This window comes from Aythya ferina, assembly GCF_964211825.1.
Source record: "Aythya ferina genome assembly, chromosome: 8".
Taxonomy (NCBI): Eukaryota; Metazoa; Chordata; class Aves; order Anseriformes; family Anatidae; genus Aythya; species Aythya ferina.
Window position 1 is genome coordinate 29,745,357 of NC_140304.1, and position 23,352 is coordinate 29,768,708.

At 40.0% G+C, this 23,352-nt stretch overlaps 1 protein-coding gene across 18 annotated transcripts in view; it reads left to right on the forward strand.

Moving 5' to 3' along the window:
- FGGY (FGGY carbohydrate kinase domain containing) overlaps positions 1 to 23,352 on the forward strand; it is a 297,390-nt gene that overhangs the window by 159,542 nt on the left and 114,496 nt on the right. For 9 of the 18 annotated variants that reach the window (XR_014695699.1, XR_014695700.1, XR_014695701.1 and 6 more), the window contains 3 exons: positions 11,915 to 12,127; positions 13,941 to 14,052; positions 15,844 to 15,995. Coding sequence is in view for 14 of the 18 variants with exons in the window: in XM_084528570.1 (XP_084384696.1) it covers positions 11,927 to 12,127; positions 13,941 to 14,052; positions 15,844 to 15,995 (465 nt within the window). In the remaining 4 variants the exon portion in view is untranslated. Of the gene's footprint in view, positions 1 to 32; positions 881 to 1,590; positions 1,660 to 3,425; positions 3,567 to 6,007; positions 6,116 to 6,688; positions 6,870 to 11,481; positions 11,501 to 11,618; positions 11,630 to 11,914; positions 12,128 to 13,940; positions 14,053 to 15,843; positions 15,996 to 23,352 lie in introns of those variants that run through there. The other 9 variants (XM_084528565.1, XM_084528571.1, XM_084528566.1 and 6 more) reach the window with 9 other exon arrangements.

Here is a 23,352-nt window from a genome sequence, read left to right on the forward strand (position 1 = left end):
TTATTTTATTTATTTATTTTTTTTAATTTTCTTTCAAGCTGGGGCCGCCCTGCGGCTTGTGCCACGGGAGCTCCCTTCGCTGCGCCCCCGGCCCGCGTTGGCTGATCATTTAAAGCGTGCTATAACGCAGTTTTATATAACGTTTGTGGGGTTATTGCGTACCTATGGGGGCGTTATAGGATTTACGTGCTGGTCTCCCTGCCCGGCTTCCCCAGCTCTGCTTTTCCTGACGTTTCTCAGAAGCACAGCGTGTATGTAAAACCTAAATTAATGAGAATTGGCCTGCCCCTCGCAGCCCCTCGGTGCTGACAGGCTGTGGCAGGATTGGGGTGCCAAACACTGGGCGAGGAGGCACCGGAGGGCTCTTGGGGCCCTCGTGTCGCCTCCGGTCAGTTCTCCTCTCACAGCCCTGCAGCAGGAGGCACCATTTCCTGTGCCGCCAGCCCCTCGCTCCTTCACCTGCTTCAGATGGCAGTGCCCAAGTGACCTGGCATAGGCACATGGGACACGTGCATCACTCGGTGCTTGCTTAATCCTCCAGATCCCAGGGAGTTCTCCTTAAATATTTCTTGCCCTTAATGAAGGTGGTGGTTTCTAGGATTGTGTTCCCACTATCCCATTGCCGCCACCGGCGTCCTGTTGCTGCTTGCTTCCCCTTCTGCCTCGTTTCTCCTCTCGCAGCTCTGCTTTCTCACACCTTTGCAGGGCCGGCTCCTTTGTGTCACCTCTCTGGACACTTGTCCTGGTATTCTCGTAAAGCTGGGGAGCTGGCAGGGCGCCCACCCCAGTAACCTGATGGAGTTTACTCGTGCTGCATGCCTCACGAGTGACGTGCCCGGCACCAGCCAGGAACCGGTGACCTTGCGGATTCTCTCTTGAGGTGCCTGTGATTTGACAGATAGTTTAATAAATTTAGCAACAGTGCTTCTTCTCTGGAGAACACTTAAGAAACAAGTGTCAGGGAAGGAGAGGAGAGGGCTCTCTTTCCTCAGAGGAGCTGGGAAAGTAGTAAACACACGTTACGCGGAGGTGGTCTTCTCGTTTTTTATCCTCATGTATTCCCTTATCCTCGAAGACCGTCTGCTTAATTTATTGAAATTAACTTGTTTCTAAATGTATTGAAATACAGTACTGAAATGTACTGTAATTTAAAGTGTCTTAAATATTAATAACCCACTTTTCTACATGATTCTATGCTGGGATATGGCAAAAAAGTTGTCTTTTTTTTTTTTTCCTCTTGGAAGGGGTGACGGGAATAGGAGGATGGAAGCGGAAAGCAGGGGGGATTGGATTCTTGAAGGTTCAGCTGTTCCCAGCTGTAAGAATTGGGGTAGAAACTAATTTATAGTGTCAGGAGAGACTAAATAAACTAGGATTAGGCTGGAAAGTTTTTGTGTGTATTCTTAGCAACTTTTTTTGCTCTGTTGTGTGTTTCCTACAGGGATACACGTAAGTTATCTAAAAATGTTAATTCTTTTGAATCATCCAAAATAAGTGTTCTCATACATTTTGTTTCTTTTAATTTCCTCAGTAAGTCTGTCTTCTGTCTTCCCATAATCTCTCATTTAAGCCTTCTTTTGTTTCTGTTAGAGGCAGCTGTGCTACCTGAGAACCAGTAGGTTTGCAGGAGAGGATCAGAATAGCTCTCCTCTGGTCCTGGTTTGTATCTTGTGTTTTTCTAATCACCCATGTTGAAATTTTTCCCTTGTACTGGAATAGTGAAGTTTCTGGTATGCAAAACCAACACTAGTGGCACAGTCTCAGTAGAAATGTGTTTCAGAGTTTCATTTTCAGAGGGAAATCTCTGCCTAGCATTGTCTATTTTTTGGCTCTTGTTAATGCCTTCAGATCGGTGTCTTGAGCTTCCTACTGGTTGCCCTCTGCATTTCCACTTGTGAAAGAAAAAGTACTGAGACCGTTCATAAAATAAAATTGGAAAATGTGTGACCCTCAGCTGTTTGAGGTAAGCAGGTTTACAAGCTGGTGGCTTCTGGGATGTTTTGAGAAAGTCACCAAAGGAAACTTACAGAGAAGGTTTGGCCTGATACCCATTTAGGCGTGTCTTTGTGGGAGTTGGAAATTATGGGACTGATAGGATCATTAAGAAAGCAGATTTTGCATTTATAAAAAGAAAACAAAAACACCCTCACTCCCCCAAAACTCTGTATGTGGGAAGAAGGAAGATAAGTCACTATTTTGAGATGAACAGATGTGATTCTTTAGAAAGAAAGAAAAAAAAAAGGTTGTAGATGTGTTACCCTTGTATGGCAGATGTATCTAGATATCTGATTTATGTGCAGAATTTGTTTCTTTTAGCCTAGCCTCATTTGCTTGTAAGTGGTTGTGACAGGAACTTCAAGGCTAGTAATTTTAGTATTGTAGACCAAATAAATGTTTAATTTTAAAATGACAGATTACGTAGGGTTGTCAGTCCATGCTCTTCCCATGCAAGAGTGAACAAATACTGTAGAGTAGACTCAGGATTCAGCTTACAGACATGTTTGCTTCTGGGCTGAGCATCTTGATAGAAGTGGTTTACAGCATGTCGTTAAAAATTGATTTCACTATTGCATCTACTACTGGCCTAAGTGTTCCAGTATCTGCCAGGAGTAATTATAGACAGTTGGTTCAGATGTTGCTTAAATGTGTAAGCCTTGATGGGAAAGGCAGTGGATTTCAGCCAAAATGCTAATTTTGATGTTTTGTCATTTCATAACTCTATGAACTCGGAACAAATTATTTTTGTACTGATCTACCGATACGTAATCGCGTGGCTAGGGCCAAGTTCATCCTTGATGTAGCGCTGGGCACTACAAATGTGATTAAAGCTCGAGTATCAGCACTAACCTCAAGCTGACTAACTCGATATCTGCAGTAGCAATAATGGCTTCTGCAGGATTCCAGGTAAGCTTATGTACCCGGCTCTGAAGCTCCTGATACCAAGGCTGGTTTGCTCCATTAATGCAGTTTAAACCTCGTGTGTGTGTGGTTATATGAGCTGTTCATGCCTTTCAAATTGCATTATATTCTGTACTATATTTTAAATTTTAAGCATTTTTTTTTTCTCGTATTAACATTATTATGCTAGGGGTGCATTTCCTACTTAATTTTTTCTCTATGTTTCTGTTTTAACATAGAAGAGAATAAAAAATACAAACATTATAGTACAGGAATGTGCCTATTTTACAGCCAATGAACTGACCCTGTTTTACCTGTCCAGAGAGGGTTAGGTTAGAGTGACAGATAGATATGAATAGAAAGAAGAAGATAAGAATAGAAAGATCTTCCTTCACATTACATTGAAAAGGATCAACCACTGGGATCGATAAGTTGTTGTGGAGCCCCGTACCTCTTCTCAGTTAGTCATGAAGCTGTTACAGCTACAATTTATGTAATAATCAGATTGTATTTTTTTCCCCTCACAGTCAGTGTAAAGAAGGATGGCTTCTTTCAGAGCTTCGAGCATTGTGCTGTGTCATCTGGGACACGCTGGATTGCCAGATCATTAGAGCAGCCTTTAGGGGCGCATGCAAGTGCAGCGTCAAGGAGAGTATGGATCTAAATAGGTTGGTGTGTGTGTATTGTATCCATTAATGTTTTCAGGGTGTGGAGGAGAAAGGGTGCAGCAGTGTACTCTCTTAATTCCTTAGGTTTTCCTGCGTGGGAATTGTGTCTTGGTGTAGAGTGATCAACATTTCCTCTGCTTGACAAGATGTAGATTATGGCAGGCGTTCAAAATCCTGCAGACTTGAGAGTGCACCTGCAACATTTGCAAGTATCAGGAGTCTAATCCTGAACTACTGATGTGGGTGGCAGTTTTGCCACTGACTCCAGTGGTTTCAGGATCACACCCGGCTTTGGAAGTTGTGGTCCCGTCAAAGCAGGACCAAGATATCCCCGGAGAGAACTGAAGCTGTTGGATTTCCCCAGCAGCTTGTGCCTGCAGTCCTCGTCTCCGTTTTGCGTGTTCCTGTGGCCCTTTGCTCAGCCTTCCCTTTCTCTGAGAGCTCCTGCCTGCAGCTGTTTCCTGCTGTGCTGGTGTTAGGCAGTGGAGCAGAGAGGGAGCCGAACTCGCCTTTTATGTGAGCTGTATTTGCAGGCTTGGGAAGAAATGGAGCAGCCCAGCTTTACACTGTCAGGTTGGAAAGTCTTACTGAGGGAGAACCAGTCTGTGTTTGGCCTCACAGAGCGCCTCTGACTGTGTGTTCTCCTGATGGTTGCAGCAGAGAGCCTCTCGGGGTGCACTGCAGCTGTGTGATGCCTCGCTCCCCCTTCAGAGAAAACCAGGGAGAGCCTTCGGTCTTCTCCAAGCACACAGCTGGGAGGAGCTCCTGGATTCCTCTGTTTGACACCCTGTGAGGGCCAACGCGCTGGGCATTGCCTGCAGGTTGAAATCCCTGACCTTTCAGAGGTGCCTCCATGCCCCCGAGCAACACCTCTCTGCTCCTCTCAGTGACCACCAACACGTTATTTGCCTTTGGTGAGCGTATGTGAGCAGTACCTCGGCGTGCCCAAAGCTGCCTGGGGCTCGTTAGGTGCTATTTATTAGCTATTACTATCATCTTGTGGTACTTACTGACACATCCGTGACCAAGCCATCTGGTCAGAGAGCAGAAATACGTATTTTGGTGGATCTGACCACCTTACACCTGGGTTTCGCTCATCACCCATGGTCTGTAGATAGCAGCAAGCCTTTTGGGGGCAATTCGGGGTGCTGATGGTGTCGTGGCTGCATTGAGCAGGTAGATATGAAACGACTGCTTTGTGTAACTCAGGAAGTTGGGCACATCAAACAAAGCCAGCAGGTTTCTGAACTGGCTTGCTCCAAACATCTGAAAGGACATTTTCTAGCATTGTTGACATGGAGCTTTATAACTCATTACCACGGTATTCTGCAGTTGCAAGAGCTTCCCGGGATTCCAAAAGAGCACAAATAAATTTATAGAGGAAAAAGCCTTCAAGGTCTGTTAATCCTCAAGATAAAATTTCTGGCTCGGCCAGCGCCTCTACTGCAGATAGCTGGAGGCTGAGAGGTTGTCCTGGGGGAAGGATCAGCGTACAAGAAGGGCAGGCGTGTGCTTTTCTTGTGGCTTCTGCTCCTTGCGGCGGGATGCTGCTCTGGTCGGGCCTTTCAGCCGACCCCTGCAGCCGTGTGCTGCTGTAATCAGGGCTCAGAAAACGCTGTTGCTCTCACTTGATTAGTGGTAGGGACTGTATCTTCCAGCCTGAGTTCGAGAGAGGGGCTGGGAGGAGAGCACAGTTCTCTATTTTAGCACCAATCTGTAACAGAGCAGATTCTAGAGAAAAACAACTCTGTTGTGCACTAATGAGCTTGGTATTTGTTGACAGTGGTCATGCTGACATCGTTCTGCTGTTCACGAGAGATCTACGTAGGCAGAAGAAACTGAAAATAAACAAATTTTGGATCTCATTTCTTAGAATGGTTTGCTTAGTCATTTTTACTTCCCTGTCAGTGTTACTTTTTTGTTGTTTCAAGTGACTTGGTTTGGTGTTGTGTGTTTCCAGCTGGAAATCAGTTACACGAGGACGGAGCAGGATGCGTTGTGCCTTTTGTCAGAGGAGGTGGAAGTAGTTTGGCCTGAAAGTATTTAAAATACAAACGGTGAAATTAAAGGGCAGAAGGTGGTGATGAAGTAATGGTTTTGTCCTGAACACAGAGGGGAAAAAGACAAAAAGGATAGGAGAGACATTACAGCAGATTAGTACATAGTGAATTATTTATACAGGACAAAAAAGGAGGTACTAGAAAGTAGAATATTTTCAGTCCTGTGATAGGATTTATTGAGGCGATGTTACAGTGTTGGGGTAGGGGGGCGATTGGGAAGGTTTGGAGGAACAATCTGGGTATGATGGGACCAGGTGCTGGGTCCGTGATTTTAGACCTTTTCCCACTATGTTCATCTGTTTCTTCTTTTTTACGATATGAGGCAGCCTCACAGAATTTACCACAGAATGGATATTTGATGGAGAATGTTTGTTTTTTAAGGAAGAAGACGGCGATGAGCAGACTTTCTGCAGCTTGCTTTTCCTTGATTGCAGCTCTGTTGTTGCTAGCACAGCGCTCACATTCCAAAGTCTCGGAGATCTCCTGCATGTAGGTGTTTCTGTTTGGGGAAGAGCAAGGGGAGGGGAGGTGTGCTTTTATTCATTGTTTTTGTTTTGTTTGCTGGTGGATGGCTGAAAAATAAGTGTTTGTGGGTAGTTATAGCACAGTCCCTTGGGCATTTTAGGGTATTATTCTATATTAGTACTGGCCTTCAACACAGCAGGAGAATTCCCCGTGTGCACCCACTCTCCCACAGATATGCACCTTCTTTGTTCACATTGAAACAGGAATTAAAGATCCTGGAAGAGGAAAAGGAGCTCACTCTCTTCAAGAAAAGATTGCCAGTCTTCTACCAGCAGTTCTGGTAGTTTACTGGAACCCTAGAAAGGCAACAAAATGCTGAATTTCCTATATAATGTCAAAAACACTTCTTTCATTTTATCTTCTTTTACAACTGGCAAACAACTTTTTTTTTTTTTTTTTTTTTTTAAGTATTTACATCTTTTCACACTAAGATTATGAAGCCTAATTTGAGCCTGTTAATCTTTTCCTGGTAATCCACAGAAAAGCACAGCTGCACTACTAAAGACATACTGTTTATCCATGATCTCTGGGTCTGGGCAGCCTGCAGCGTTCCAAAAGATCAAAGTTTAAAGCAGACGTGCCAGTCTTTCCTAATTCCTTGTGTTTAATCTCATGATAGCCCAAAAGCTATCCTTGCAGCTGATAAATACTTCTGCTGAGCTTCAGCCGGCGTGCTTGTGAGCGTGCAGCCTTCTTGTCCTGTAGCTTTAACAGAAAGGTATGTCCTGGCAATTTGATAACCATGAAATAAGGCAGGACAAACTGGATTTAGCAGTTGTAATGAAGCAGTCACTGGTTATTTAGTCATTCCTTTTAAATTAAAGTAAACAATGTTAAGGATTTTCTTTTTTTTTTGTACATACAAAAAGAAATATTTTTGCAAATGCGCTTCACCCCTCGGTTTTTTTCATTGCCTATGTGGGAAAACTAGCACATTTGTTTAAGGATAAACTGGGAAGTCTGTGGTTTCCAGCGTGCACATTTTGGATAATATTTATACAGACTATTATTTAATGGGCCATATAAATATTTATCGTATGCTGCAGGCCTTTGATCATAAATGCCTGTTTGAAAAGCCATTCTGTCCCTGCTGTGATTTGCAAAGAAAGAGACCATTGCTTTTCTAGTGCTTGGAGGCAGTTTTGGCTTCTTGTCCTGGCTTAGCGGTTGTTGTCATGGCCTATAACATGGTTAAGCTGGAGATGTCTCTTTAAATCTCTTTTTTTCCCTCTCTCCTTCTCTTTCTGTTTGCAAGTTCAAATAATAACTTGTCCACATGACGCCCTAATTCTGCACTAGACAGCCAAAGCTCTGTTGAAGTTTCAGGGGCCTTTTTTCTTGCTTGCTCTGCCTCAGATCCCTCACTGCTCTGTCGCAGTGTAGAGAGGTATCATCTGTTCGTGTTGTGTCTGGCGAAGGAGCTGTCATAGACCAGATGCCTGTTTAACTGAGAAAGTGGGGGAAAAAAAGTGTGTAAAGGATAGTGGTGTAATCACCACACATTCCACCACCTGGGAAGTCCATAAATATCATTGTATCATCCATAAATCAAGTATTTTGTTAGGAATACTGTGCTTGAGGAGTTGATCTGTCTGACTGGGCCTTTAGGACTTCTGGTTTCTTCTGGTTCGCTGTTCTTATGATTATACTGACTGCAGGATGTGCATGCTAAGAATCCGACAGACACAAAATGCAAACCAAGGTTTTATTGCACAACAGAATTTTATATGCGTGTGGTAATAGATGCTGGTAGCCAGATTCCAAACCAGCAAGTTTGTGCTGGGACCTTCTCCTAGCTCTCCACTCCTTTGCTTCATTTCTGATTTGGAGCCTCCTCTTTTGCCAAAGGAATATTCTGTAAACAAATGAGAACATTCCTCTTTGAATTCCCTATAAAGTACTTTAGCTAAAGATTTTCAGCCAACCTCACCACTGAGTTCTTAGGTTCTCAATTCATAGCTTGAGGCAGAGTCCCTGGCTGGTGACACTTTTGACCTAGAGATGACGGTGCTTTTTGTGGGCCTGCTTGACAAGTAGGTGAAATACCAAGGGGCTGGTATTCCAGAAAAACCCTTGGCATCAAATGATGTTTCTGCAAACAGATCGGATCCTAATTTAGAGACACTGTACTTTGAGCTGCTTCGGTAACTGAGTGCTTGCTGTGCCTGAAAAAAAAGCTTAATGTTTACTTTTAGCCTTTTTCTATGAGTTATCAAAGTATTGCTTTGTAAATCTAGCTGACTTTTACTCAGAGAAAAAGCAATTCCAGTAGGTTTGTGGTACTTCTTGTTTGAAGTCTGTCACTTAACAATTCTCGTTCGTTGTCCATTAATTTACAGAAATAAAATAGTGTATGTGCATAGAGTGATATGTGCTGCTTGAGCATTGAAACAAAGTCCCTCACACATGCGCATCCTGGCTGCTTAGTAAGGAAAAAAGAAAAGTAAACATTACATGGACTGATTGAGTTCCAGGTTTCAAATGTTTGTGGGAAGAATCCAATGCAAAGCCGTAATTTTAAGTGCTGAGTAGGAGGTACTATGAGCTTAATTCTCTAACATCTGTTAAATTTGTTCTCGAAGTAGCAAAACACATTAATAAGCTAAAATCAAGGCTGCCATACAGGGAAGAGAAATGAAAATCTGGAGTAATCCTGTGTGTGTGAGAAGGAGGCAGGATGTAAAGCATTCCTTTTGCTGTTGGTGTTCTGTGAAAAGTAAGAAAGATAAATTTGCCTATGTCAAAAAAAAAAAAAAAGAAAAGAAAAAAAGAAATCTTTGCAACTTGTGGTTTATTCTCTTCTTTTTATGAGTCAGCAGTTAAAGGCAGTGCCAAACTAGGGAAAAAACAGGGAAATTCATGAGATAGTAGCAGGACCAGCTTTGTGCAATTTCTTCCTAACAGTAAGATTTCTTGCAAGCAGCTAGCAGCATCTGCAGCCAGCCCTTTAGGCTTTGAGGAGATTGAGTGCAAAATGAAGAAGTGACCATCATCTGTTGAGCAGAATGTCTTAAAACTCCTTTTACAGCCAAGGGCTAAGAGGAAAAGGCAGAGTGCTGTAAGTATCCCCAGCTGACAGATGCAGTATTAATCACTGATATTGGGAGAATTGTCCTCTCCGTGACAGAGGCATTAGCTTTTGTTAGTCTGACCAGGTCACAGAGCCAGGGCCAAGAAAATAAAGTGAGCTTTCTTGCCAATATTCCTAGGTGTTAGACTCATGGCACACCATTATTTTTAGCCGATTGCTCATCGCTTGAGCAGATGACCTTGCTTTAGCAAGATTAGCATGCGTTGCACCTTCTGGGCAGGATCAGAAGGCTGAGAGTGCTTAGTGTTCCCATCAGTGCTGCCCTATACTTTCTAGCTTTGATTTTTTTTCTAGTTTCTGGTATTATTAAAAACTAACACCGTGTACAAATTCCTCTAGCAACCCTTCCATGTGCCTACCTCAGTGCACACAGAAAGCTGTGTGATAGCTGCTTTGGACTGGACTGGACTGCCAAGGAGCTTTAGTGTGGGACCAGAGCTCCCTCGTGCCAGTGCTGTCCAAAGGACAAAAAAAAAAATGGTCCTGGGCCCACAGTGATGGCAGTCAGAGCATGAAATGACAGGTTTAGGCAGCACAAAGAGATAGTATGGGACAGATTGTGACTGCAGAACTCACAGACTAAACAGATTTCCAAGAACCACTTAAGGGGACAGGATGGAGGGAAGCTGGCTGGATGAGTAGATTTTGTTAGCCAAGGCCATTGGCTTATGCTGTTTTAACTGCAATTGAAACGTTGTCCTAATTCAGCTGTTATGCTGCTTAAATATTGTGCAGGATGGTGCATGGGTTGTGAGTTTTCTGAGGCAGGGGAAAGCCTTTTTTATCTTTATTTTTCTTCTTTATTTCACCTCTAACCCTCAGTGATAACAGATTTGTAGTAGCCATCAACAGCAGTGCTTAGAAGCCAGCCATAGATGTGAACAGCCACTTGGGTTGTTCCAGCCCTGTGTTCAAACTGACACCCAAGGATAGAGCTTGACCTGTACTGAAGATAATTCATAGGAAAATAGAGATCTGTTTTCCCGTTTTGTAGGAGTAAAGCAAGTAAAAAGCATTGCTTCCAAAATGGAGTATAATTTACATGGCTATACAATCAGCTGTTATTGTGTAAAGGTAGAAAGAGGGCTTTCAGAGTTCTGGGTTTCAATGCTTGCTATTGCATTTGGGGTATAATTTGGCACTGAAGTTAGTTATTTCCAAAAATCATGCACAGGATTAATTTGAAATGCGAATATCCTGTTGTTCTACTAAGCAATATTTTTCCAATCTTTCTGCCTCTGCCCATGTTCCTAAACAACCCATCTTCCACACACAGATGTAATCCGGGTCACTTCTTTGGGGTAGATGGACTGTTTTTTTACAGAGCCGTTTCGGTGCTCTCTAAATGGATTCATCAAATGATAATTGATCCTTTCATTTTCTGGAAGTCAGACTAAGTGTCAGCTGAGTTCTGCATGTTTCAGAAGCTTGATAGGAGATTCATGTAAGCACTTGTCTGACCTATGAAATACGTTGTATCAGCTCTTAATTAGCATTTTCCCAGCTTGATTAGATGTAAATGTTAACTATTAATTAAGGACAAACTGAGAAATTAAGTACAGTGCATTTGTCACTATATAAAATGTCATCTATTTAAGCATAATATAGTGAAGCAAGCAACTTGTTATGAATAATTAAACTGATTAACTTGAACTCACTTTGTTCTTGTAGGTTGTGAGAGAGCAGGCACAGATTTCCAGGGATACTCCTGTAACTCAACAAAATAATTTCAGCAAATTATTCTCTGAATGTCTAAAATGGTGCGGAGTCACGGTGGATAGATCTTAAAAACCTAAGCAGTTAATTTCTCCTTTTTTTTTCTTTTTTTTTTTTTTTTTTTCCTTTGTAGGGCTCAAAAGTAGGTGATGTGTCACTTAGTTATTTTAATTATCAACACGACACCACTTTTGGGGGGAGGAGGAAACCGTTTTCAGATTCTGCAGAATTCAGCCTGACTCACTGTCATGTTTGTTGGCTCTATGGGAGGCACCAGCTCCTGGCTCCTCATTCCTCTTCAGTTTGGGGTTCAGTGCAGCCAGGCACACAACCCTTTTTCCCTTTATTTTTTTATTTTTATTTATTTATTTTTTTTTTCCAGTTCATGGGTATAATTTGTTTGCATCAAAGCAATGACATGTCCCTGGTGTTACTTCCAGTCTTGTCCACAAGTGAATCCAACTGACAAGTTATTAGCAGCTTCCCCATCTGCCAGAATTCAGGAAAACCCAGGAATCTCTGGATTGAACTTCCCCTTCTGTGTAAGGCACCAGCTCCTGATGAGTGTTGAGTTTGAATCCATACCTTTTCCTTTGCTTACTGTCTCCTTCTTTCTTCTTCCCTTTATGTAGAGATGGTACTGTATGGCCACTACTCAATTCCTTAATTGTGTAAGTGCATGAATTTTATCATAGCACTTGTGTTCTTACAAGTGAATTTACATTTTCCTTTTCGGGAACTTCTACACCATGCAACATATCTGCAAACATTTGAGATAAAACAGTACACATAGTGCAAGACTTGAAAACTCAAAGTAATTTAAAAATGTCTCATGAAGATTGGCTGAAAAAGATACCAAACAAAGCACTTGTACAGCATCTCTCCTGTCCTGTTCAGTACATAGTCATTTTATCTGTTTTCAAACACTTTTTTATGTGTTTCTTTTTTCCTCACAGGTTTTATTAAAAATGCACAGCAAGAAGCAAACTTCAGTAAAATACTACGTTGGAATTGATGTTGGAACAGCAAGCGTTCGTGCGGCTTTGGTGGACAAGTTTGGGACAGTGGTGGCGCATGCGGAGCAGCCAATCCAAATCTGGGAACCCCAGCCAGACCACTACGAGCAATCCTCTGCTGACATTTGGGCTGCCTGTTGCACAGTCACCAAGGTATCTGAAGAAAAAGAAAGTGAAGGAGATCTGTGTTGTAGGCAGCACTTCAAGTTATGAGAGTTCGAAGTCTTCCAGTCACTGGCCTTTAACATCCAATCCTGTAGGTGCTGCGTTACTGTTTAACTTGTAACCACCCTTAGGCATTTAAGGCACTTTTAGGGTATGGCTCTTGTAGCCTCACGTCCCTTATGTAGGTGAGGAGCTGAAAGCCAGGGTGATACAGTTAAAAAGAGGATGAAAGCTCTTCCTTTGTGCTGTTAGCTCTGAGGAAGGATGTACCCACTGCCTTCAGGATTCACATCAGGGTTTTTTTGATTCACTGGTGATATGTTCTAGCCACAAGACAATTCTTTAGAGGACACAAGGTTGCTCAGAACCTGATGATGCATACATTTAGAGGCACACACTGTCTTGCACTGGAGTCACAAGCTCCTTTATTTATTGTAGAGAAGTTGCAGTTGGGTTTGTGGATGGCGCTCTGAGGGAGACCGTCTATCACATGTGATGCCTGTCCAGTGTTATAAAGCCAAAATAAATTATATGTGTTTGTGGATGGCATTCAGCATAAAAACAGACTGAAATAAACCTTACTATACAGGAAAATCTCCTTGGACCCTCTGATCCAAGCCTGTATGTGCTGGTGGTAAAAGTAAATTACTGACCTTGTTTTGCAGCGTACATGTGAGCCATTTTATGGCTCTTAGTAAAGCCCCAGCCTGCTCCATGATCTAAGGTTGTTTTTTTAAATATTCATGATATGCTTGGTAATATGCAGATGGACAGTTCGCCCATTCTCTTGGTATTGATCAGCCTTTTCAAACATTAATGAGCTTGGCTCGGCAGAAATGCCCTGAGATGAAGGAGACGAGGTGAGGGGAAGGGAAGGGAAGGAGCAGTGTGACAGGAGTCATAGGGAAGGGAAGGGCAGATGGATGTTAGAGCAGAGCAAGTCTTTTATTCTGCTTATTTGATTTTTCTCATCGTGAATTGCTTTGTTCTTGCTCTTAAATACAATCTATGGAATTAAGCAATGAAATACGGTCTCTGGAACTGTAGCTTTACAGAGCCAGTAAGACACTGGCACTGCAGCAAGTCTAGTGTCATTATAGTACTAATTAAGGTAATGATATTTTTATTGTTGCTGAGAAGTGGCAATTTATTACTGTGTTACATTTTAGGTGTCTTGCAACCTCACTTGGCACTTGATCCATTTGGGTGTTGTACTTTCTTTTTTTCCCAGTGCTGCTGGAAGCCGTGAAGTTCAGATCTTTTAGGGTGGTGATTTTTTGGGGAATATTTTCCAAAAAGAATGCTATCCAAACTCTTAATAGCAGAGTTTTTGAAAAGGAGTGCATTAGGTTTTAACCAACTTGACAGAAATTTATTTTTGGAGCCCTTCCCCATTGTAGGGCAAAAAGCTGTGGCACAGTATTACCAGAGCAGTTCTAGAAGATGATTCACTTCACAGGTGGTAACTGAGTGAAGTAACTGATGGAAGTGCTTAGCCCTAACGCTCTGTCCAGGTTTCACATGGAGCTTAACTCAGAACTCTTATAAAAGAGATAAAGTTAGCAGTTCTAATTTTCTGCTAGTTTTATTTTCTGATATTGTTGTGCTTCCTGCTTTCATCCAGGGCTGTGGCTAGTAAGATTTTAAAGCTATTAAAGAGCTTTTAATGGAGCTTAATCTCTAAATTTTTGGAGTTTGAGCTTGTAATTTAAACTTTAACTCGCTTTCTGTGGTCATCGGTTCACATGGTACTCTCATGTATATGGATATATTTGTATATGTGTGTTTTATATATTTGCAGAAAGTTGTCTGTGGCATAGATGCCAGCCGGATTCGAGGGGTTGGCTTTGATGCTACATGTTCCCTTGTTGTTGTGGATAAGCAGTTCCAACCTTTGGCAGTCAACTCTGAAGGTAGGACTCCAGCACAGAAGTTGGTGTTAGCAGCAATGCAACTGAACTTGGTTTCATCCAAAGACAGGGTCATGGGGTTGAATCTTGAAGGCAGAATGTCTTTTCTATTAAAAGACTTTTTTCTGTTTTTACTCCTTTAATTCTACTGCAAAATTTAATTTCAGATGATAATTACTTTCTGTTTAGCTAAATGTTTGGCATTCTAAGATTTAATTCATTCGTGTTGGCTCAGAGAGACTGCCCCTTAGAGAAATCTCTGCTCTTTTTTATTTTCTACAAGTTTGTTCCCCTTCAGATTTTACTAATCATGGCTTTTATTGTGTTTGTAAATGCCCATCCACACTGGCTAAAGGAATGGTAAAAATGCAGCGTTCATATAGTCTAGCTGCTAATTCTGTCTAGGAGTTGCAGGCAAGAGATTCACCTTGTGAATTTTATTACACTGGTGTTCTGTCTTTGTCTAGGACAGTGCTAAACCTCAGAAATAGTCTGATATCATTTTCTAACATAAGTATTTTTTATTAATTTTTTAAGTAGATATTTTGAAAGACTTAAGAAAAATTTGTTTTTTTTGTTTGTTTTTGCAGAATCCTATTTAAGATAAGGTGTGTGCTAAATCAGTACATACATAGCCATAATCACAGTTCTGTTGATGTTCACTTTCTATCTCAGATATATTTGTCATCTCCTCCTATATTTCTCAAAAAAAGCAATACAAATCAAAAAAAAAAAAAAAAGAAAAAAAAAAAAGGCAGCATTGACCCCAAAATGTCCTTTGCTAAATTTAAGCAAGATTATTTATTTTTCAGTTTGAGAGTTTTTGACAATCTGTTCAATGTGTAATGATGTCTGGGGCTATTTTGGTCTGTTGAGTCAAATTCAGTTCTTGTTTTTTATTCTCTGATACACAAGACAAGAACTTTGACTTCACACAATGTTGTTAAATAAAAAGACAGGAATGGACAGAATACTGTCACACTGCGCGTGCACTGGTCTGATTTCAAGCAGTCTCGCAGATCTAAGTTGAATTTCAATCCATTTTAGGAATATTGGTGTGCCTCATAGAGCTGGCTTGTCTTGGAGTATGTTTTCAAGATGAAATATGCATGAGTGGCTGTGTCATGAAGTTGAGTGTGCAGTGTGCTCAGCATGAGAGTAATGTGAAGTGTCACTTGGATTACTGTTCCACCTGTCTAGCATGGCCTTTGCAGGTTAATTTAAATAAAATGTTTCTTGCTTCTTGTTGATATGTGTGACACAGACTCGCCAAATGCTTTTGCCTTTCACATCCAAAATAAAATTATTGCAGCAAATTACCCCCATGAAAGTACTTCTGAAAGGATTTAGGGTAGTTTTCTCATGACAATAGAAGAGGAAAAAGAATCTTTGTCACTCTGGCTGACTGGTTAATTTCAATTTATAATTTAATTGGTCAGATTTTGTCATATTTTTAATTCTCAGTCACCAGAATGCTTCTTTATGCTTTTAAATATATATGCGCTCTGCAAAAAAAGTGGCTTTGGATGAAACACACTCTACAAGAGCATGGCTTCTCCAAGTTGTTGGGTGCTCACAAGCCTGACTGGTTTCACCCAGCATTCTCAGTGCTCAGCATGTCTTAAAATTGGGCAGAGTTTTATCTTTAGACACCTACTGTCAATTGTTTAAGCAAGTAGTATTTGAGTTTTCCATGAAAAAGTGAAGCAGTTTAGAGCATAGTAACTTACAGAACTTAAGTGGAGTTCTACCAGCCCTGAAACAATCTCTGTTTTATTTTTATTTTTTTTAAAGGACAAAACTATAGGAATGTTATTATGTGGATGGACCATCGTGCAGTCAGTCAAGTAGACCGCATCAATGCAACGAAACACAGGGTTTTGAGCTACGTTGGGGGAGTGATGTCTGTGGAAATGCAGCCACCTAAACTGTTGTGGATAAAGGAAGTGAGTACCTCTAAGATCGTGATGTATTTTTAGTAATAATTAATGCTCTGCTGATTTCTGAGAATGAGAGGAAAATAAGGAAAATTCTTCAAACTTAGTGGTGAACCCAAAAGTGTGCAAAGTAAGGCCAGCAACATCTCCAATGCTTTGAGATTCTTTTTTTTTCCTCTCAATTATTTAGAAATATCTTTAATCTTATTGAGATTTGTTTTTTCCCCACTGAAACATTTCATATGCCTTTCTTACATAATTTTAGGGTAAGGTATACATAGGAATTTAGGTGCAGGTGATATACTGTTCTTTCTGCTTCAAATACTGTAGCTGGACATGCTTACAGGGGCGCAGGCTCTGCTTCTGGGATGGATTTATAGCAATGTGTATACAGCACTGTCTCAACACTGGGTATCCTTGCCAGATGTCCTGCCTTTGAGGCAACTCATCCAGCAGTGAGAGGCTGTGTGATGTCTTTGGCTGCTGGTATAGAAATGGTATAGAAATGGTTCAGTTAGAGCTCCGTCAACCTTCCAAAAAAAAGGACCGAACAATTTAGTTCAGTACTGCCTGTAGGAAGTAGACCATCTGTAGAAGGAAGGTACTCTGTTCATAATGTAGAACTCTGCTTCTGTCTCATGCTTAAATTTTGTGTGTTACAGGATGACATACAGCTTTTTAATAGTAACTGTCAGATAAAAGGAAAAACGCTTGCCACTTGAATTTTTCATAACCTCTTCCAGTCTGGCTTTTACATTTGGTCTCAATGCTGGCTGTCATTTCAACAAAGCCCAAATGTGAATTACTTTCTGACAGTTTCAAGCAGCTGAAGTCTCTTGTCCTTACAAATGTTCTACAATAACACACTAAACTGTATATAATAAGGTGCAGGCTGGGGAAAATCGAATGAGTTAATTGGTAGAAGCAGGTACTGGCAGATTAATGGTCACAAAGGATAATAAATGCTGTTTGTAAATGCTACACAGAAATACTAATATCAGTCTCCTAGAACTTTGCTTCCTGAGGCATGAGTATCAAATGTAAGTTGTTGTATGTAAATAATAAAAAGTGAAATAATAAAAAACCTTTTTCCACAATAGACTTAGAGAAGAGGGAACCAGAACTTCAAGCCAGGATGTCAGGAGACCATAGACCATCGTGATTTTTTTTTTTCCTTTCCTTCTTTATACGTTTCTGAATGCAAGAATGGATTGGCGTATTCTAATGTGACTGGCCATCATCAAAACTGACTTTGGGAACTTCCGAAGACAATTTACTTAAGTGATATAGCAAAAGATTTTTACTCAGTCTAGTGAAAGGAGAGCTTATGTTGACTAAACTGAGGTGTATTCTGAAGCTTTGTAAGACCTTTGTCCCTTTGGTAGGCATCATGTTTCTGGAAATTGAATTTCCATTACTTGAAGAATTTTCATTTAAACAATTATAGGTATTACTAAAGAATACAACTTATCAAATTTACTCTGAATTATTGGAGGTAATGAAGAGGGAGGAGAAGAAGGAGAGGGCTAAGGTGACCTAACTGTGCTTTTCCATTTCCGTCATCTTTTTCTTACTAGAATTGAAGTTGAAGATGACCTCACTCATCGTGAGGAAGGAGCTGATTTCATTGTACGAGAAGTAAATGCTGGGCATTATCTCTTATGACTTTCCTGTTGTACATGACTTGTATTTATTTGTGGAGGGATGTTGCAGCTTTTCTTCCAAATCACAAGTTATTCTCATCAGCTCCTTTTTGACTTTCCATAGAATATTTTATCTTGTATATTTCTTTTCATCCTTTTACATTTCCACTGTACAGAGAATAAAGACTTAACTAGAAAGTAGAGGCTTCAGAGCATGTTCTGTTCATCCAGCTCTTTCACTCTAGTCCATTTTGATTTTAGATTAAGAAACCAAAATGCAGAGGCCCTAATAGGTCTTTGAGATCTTTTGTTTGAATTGTCTTGGCTTATGTTCAGTTCATTACTGCTGAATCATTTTACCCGGTGGCACCTACTGGCTAGTCTATATGAAATTACTTGGATGGTCTTGACGTTTGTGGTTGCAGATAGGTATTTATATGACAAAAGCCACCACTGCCTGTGAAGTTTGCATGTAGGTGACTGCTCTTTGCAGTAAATGATCAACTGAATGCAGCTACTGTATAGCCTGTGGAACCATATTGTTGGGTATCTGTGGCTTAGGAACAACATTTTATTTCTTTGCCTGTGTGGACCATGTGTGGCGATAGGGTCCAGTGTTAAATCTGAAATATAAACCAAAACAAATATGTGACTTTCTAAAACCTAATTTCTATGGATACGGTCACGTTTCAGCATGGCATGTGGTCAGCTGAATTAAGAATGTCAGCTGTAGGTGACACTGAAAAAAACAGTCATTATCTTTTCACAAATATTTAGAAACCAGCTGAAAGATAATTCTGACAAAGTCTTCCTGAAGTCAATAAGATAAGTTTGAATGTAAACTGCAATTAAAAATAACATAGCCCTTAGTTACTGGGTCTTTCAAAATAACCAATTAAATTCTCTCTTCTAGCAATGATTTCTTGGATTTCTTTATTGTTTAGAATTGCCTTGCAAAATGTTATTGCCAATAGTGTTTTTTTTTGTTTTGTTTTGTTTTGTTTTTATTTTTTGACCCTCTGTAGTTGCAGGTACACTTTTTTTTTTTTTTTAGCTTTGCTAAGCCTGTTTTATTGACTTTGGCTAGAGAAATTGCATGTTCACTGACAGAAGGAGACCACAGACAGTTCTGGTGGGTAAATTTGTGCTATGAACTGAACATGTAGGTACATCTCCTTAACTTGGAGATTCTTTTGCAGATGCATGTCAGTGCATATGTGGCTATACAGCGTCTTTGATCTATGGTGTGGCAAACCAACAGGACAGTAGTGAGGACGTAACTTAAACAGAGCACCATAAAAGCTGTGTTGGTTATTTCTCCAGCTCTAGAATTAGCTTATTAGCATTTTTTCCCAGAGGTAGCAAAGAAAGAATCTTGTTTACTAATTTTTGGCTGGAAATTTTACTGCGGCCAGTGCCAAAACAGGAGGATGCTTGTTACATTTTCATCATACTAATGACATTACGAATCAACCATTTCTAAAAAATATTTGTCCCATTAAATCAGAGGTGCTGTAGCATATTCCAAATGGGTGGGGGATGCTGAACTGGGAATAGGTATTTGCTTGGTAGTCCCCAGATGCAGTGTAGTCTTCCCATAGTGTGCTTTCACACCTCATTTTTAACTATGGTGAGTAAAAGCAAAGACGAGCCTCCCTTTAGCAAAAACAAAAAACAAATGGCTAGCATATAATTCCTGTGCAATTAATCATTAAAATTGATAGTTCTCTAGTTATTTTCTTCATATTTTTTTCTGGCACATTGTTCAGTGATCATTCTGTATGTTACTGGTTAACATCTTTAACATCTTCAGTTACAGATGCTTTTTTATGCATTATTGTTCTCTCTTTTTTTTTTTTTTTTTTTTTTTTTTCTGCATACCCGCAACTTAACAGCCAATGGGATAATTTGCAGAAACAATTAAAACATCTCTTTCCAGGGCTAGGGATGAGAGAAAAATAGCTGATGTACTGGCATTAGCTTGGCAGCAACATTCTTGCGTGTCTTCTCCCTTGATGCCTTTTGCATTTTTATTTTTTTTTTTTGTTGTTGTTCAATGCTACTTGTAAGATTTTACCATTTAAAAACTCCTCAAACTCCATGTTCAGTGAAAATGGATCCAAGCTGCTGGGTTTGGAACCAAGCTCGATAAGATTTGTTTATAAATGCTTTAACAGCTTTTAGTTATCAAGATCCATACGTAATTTAGACATAGTTGCTTAGGTTGTACTTTGGACTGTTGAGTTTGGCTTTTGGTTGCAGTTAGTAATCAAGCAGGAGTAGCACTTAAAAAAAAAAAAAAAAAAAGAAAAAAGGTTTAACAGCTGGAAGGTTTGAAACACCTGCACCTCTGAGTGTCTGTCACCCAGCCATACACCCAGCAGGTTACTTGCCAAGGTGGCCTCACACCCCCAGGACACACTTCCAGCCTTAAGATGAATCTGATAATTCAGTTAGTTAATTTTTTACCAATTACTATGAGTGCAACCGGTAGTTGCCAAACTGATCAGTTTGCCTTGGCTCTGGCAAGGATGGTATTTCTGCCTAGAGCTTATCTTGGGTATCAGAATAGTTCTATGGCATGGTTTGGCATCTGGTCAGAGGTGTGAGATATCCAAGCCCCAAGTTCTTGCTTTGTCTGAATTGGAGTAGGGTGTGGGACATCAGTTTCTTATATCCTCATGAGTGTGTGCGTTGTCTTCAGTCGTTCTTTTTCTTCCTTGACACAATGCATATTTGTTTTCTGTAACTGAGAAGAAGAGAGACTGACACACTACATAGCCTACTGTTACAGATTGCCTGGGAGATTTCGTTTCAAATTTTGGGTTGAATTGGTAAAAGCAGGCTGTTCTTCAGTGAATGTTTTCTTCTCTGATTTTTCAGATGACTTAGATCTTGACCTGATATGAATCTGGAATGTTCGTGCCAGTTTTCTTTTTTACACTAAACTGTAAAAACTCTTTTTTTTGTCCCCCTCCTTTTAGTCTAGGTTTCTAACACACCAGTTAGGGATGATTTTTGAATTTGTGGGTTTTGACTTACAAATAACCATGAAATACAGACCAATGCCCTGTACTAAATCATGTTTTGCTTCTAGCCCATCTTAAGTTATTCCTGTGGTCAACAGGGTTCAGATGCAAAGGCTGTCTGTAATAACATTTAAGTTCTTTTGATTCATATTAATCTGTATTAGCAATAATGAAAGTCTGCAGAGCTTCAGTGTTTCAGTATTTTACTTCTGGTGGGGGAAAAAAGCTTTTTCACTGACACTACGTATCTGAAGATTACTTCTTTTTACAAGAAAATAAAGTACCCTGTAAAAGTAGAAATCAGAAATAGACTACCTCAACCAACCAGTCAAATGCAAATGTGAAAGTTCCTTTCTATGTTCCTGGAGGTATCTCCAGAAAACGGTTGGATACTGGAGCTCAGGTGAAATTCTTCTTGTGTGTGTATTTTCAGTCCAATGAAGAAGTGAACAAATACATGTAGCACAATACAAAATTGTGCAGTATGGCTTCGTGGTGATCTTTGGACTTTTGTCAAGGATTTGGCAGTGAAGACCTTCCCAGCCCTACATAGCAGTTCTGCCAGTCCCTCACTCTGCTTTTATCCTTCTTGTCTAGGAATATTTAAATACACCGTACTTTGCAATTCTTAAACTTCCACAGATATTCAAGGTTATCTATGAGGATTTCAAAAAGTTATTGTTTAGAGATGTAGGTTTTCTGCTTGTTTGTTCATTTTTATTAATTCAAATATGGTAATGAAGAAAGAGGAATCCATGAGAACCTCTCAAAAATAGAAGGATTGAATTAGTTTCTTTACAAGTGAGTTTGGAGGGTGAGTCGCAGGATATGAATACAGCACTGGGAACGTTCCTGGATCTTTTCCACAGTGCTTTTAATGTGGTCACAGATTTCTGACTGTGAGTGAAAATAAATTAGAATTAACTTCAGTGAGTGTCGAAAACGTGGAGACTTTTCAGTTTGTTTGGAAAAAGCATCAGGACATGCCATTTTTTTTGTCTGTGCTAATTAGTGATGACAAAGCATCGAGATGGCAAAGAATGAATCATTTGGATGTTCATGAAACAAAATACTTCAGTGTCACTAACATGTGGCTTTTGGGAATTCCTGAAGCAGTAGAATAAAGATCCAGGGAACATCTTTGATAAAACAGATTTGCTTGAAGTGGACAGTTATTCTTAATCTGTTTTCTTTTATGATTAACATTAAAGGCCGATCTACTTCTGTTGTTACTTAAAGACTATTTACCAATACATAATGGTTTATATGATCAAAAGAGGCTGAATGACCTGTGTACTAACCTTGGGAGCACCTGTGCATTCACGTAAAAAGTCAAATTTTGATGTGAGCAGCAGCAACATACATCTGGCAGATAAGCTAAACCCAAGTGATTTGGAACAGGCATCCAATGCTTGTATGTTTTGTGTTAAAAGTTTGCAACTGGATCATTCTTTTTTTTTTTTTTTTTTTTTTTTGAATTCAGTATGAAGCCAGTAAATTAGAGAAGCTTTTGAAGAGCTAAACTGAAAGAAGATAGATTCTTTTCATGAGCCAAACCAAAATAAAATTATGCATTTTTGTACCTACCAATTTGTTTTTTATAATGGAATTCATAGATTCCATTTTAGTAACTTTCTGGAATTTATAAGATTTTGGTTTGAAATAGCTTAGTATCTGAGCTAAGTTAAAAGCGAATTGTATTTCTTAAAATTGAATTACCTTTTATTTCAATTCATCATGTACCTTCATTTTCACTACAGAAAATTGATGTCAGCTTTGATAATGCAAGTAATTTAATTTTTCATACTACTTATGGACAATTCATTGAGTAATTTGGAAAAAAAAAAAAAGCCTTGAAAATAAAATCATAATAACAAAGCTATTAGGAGCTTTGCTAAAATAGTTTAGCCTCCTATTCAAACGTTTACCACAGATTCTTACAGGGTTGTTTGGTTTTTGTTTTGTAGCTCAATAGCTTGTGCTATTGAGGCTCTTAGTGTTTAATACTTTCACTTTTTTTAAAAAAAATGCTTTGCATCTGGAATCTTGCACAAGAGTTTTGTCCTGAACTGATGGAGAGTAGATGAAAACAGTAGAACCTGAAAGCTAAAAGACAATAAGGCAAATAAATCATCCCTCAGATTTCTTGCGTAGAGATAAAGACCCACGTAATTTTCAATCTTACGCATTTCTGAAGTACCCCTCTAGCTCCACTGTAGCTTGCTAGATGCGACTGTTGACCTAAATTCTGGTTTTTGTTGAAACTGGCGGGGCTCTGTGCCCAAAAGACCCCAGCTAGGATGTGGTGATCTTAGTGAGCCAACTTGTCATTGTTTCAGTTATTTAAAAAGGCAGTGGAGATTTTTTAAAGCAGTCTTCTCTTTCTGTGGAAGTCTGATTTGTCAACCTTGCGTCTGGCAGCACTGCCTTTGGTTTGTTTTGGTGTTTCCGAGTTCTCTCAATACACCAAGGTGGTCACTGGGTGTTACTGTGGTGGTGCAGGACAGGGCAAAGCTGCACTGCCATGGGACGTTACTCTTCGGGGAACTTCCTTGCCATAGATCATCCTGTGATACCTGCACCAAACTCTGTGTAGATGATCTCTCTTGGCAGAAGTTCTTTAGGAGCTTGGAAACGTCATGTGGCTATTGGGAGCTTATGGGGATAGTTCTGCTAATTGTTGTCTGCAATCAT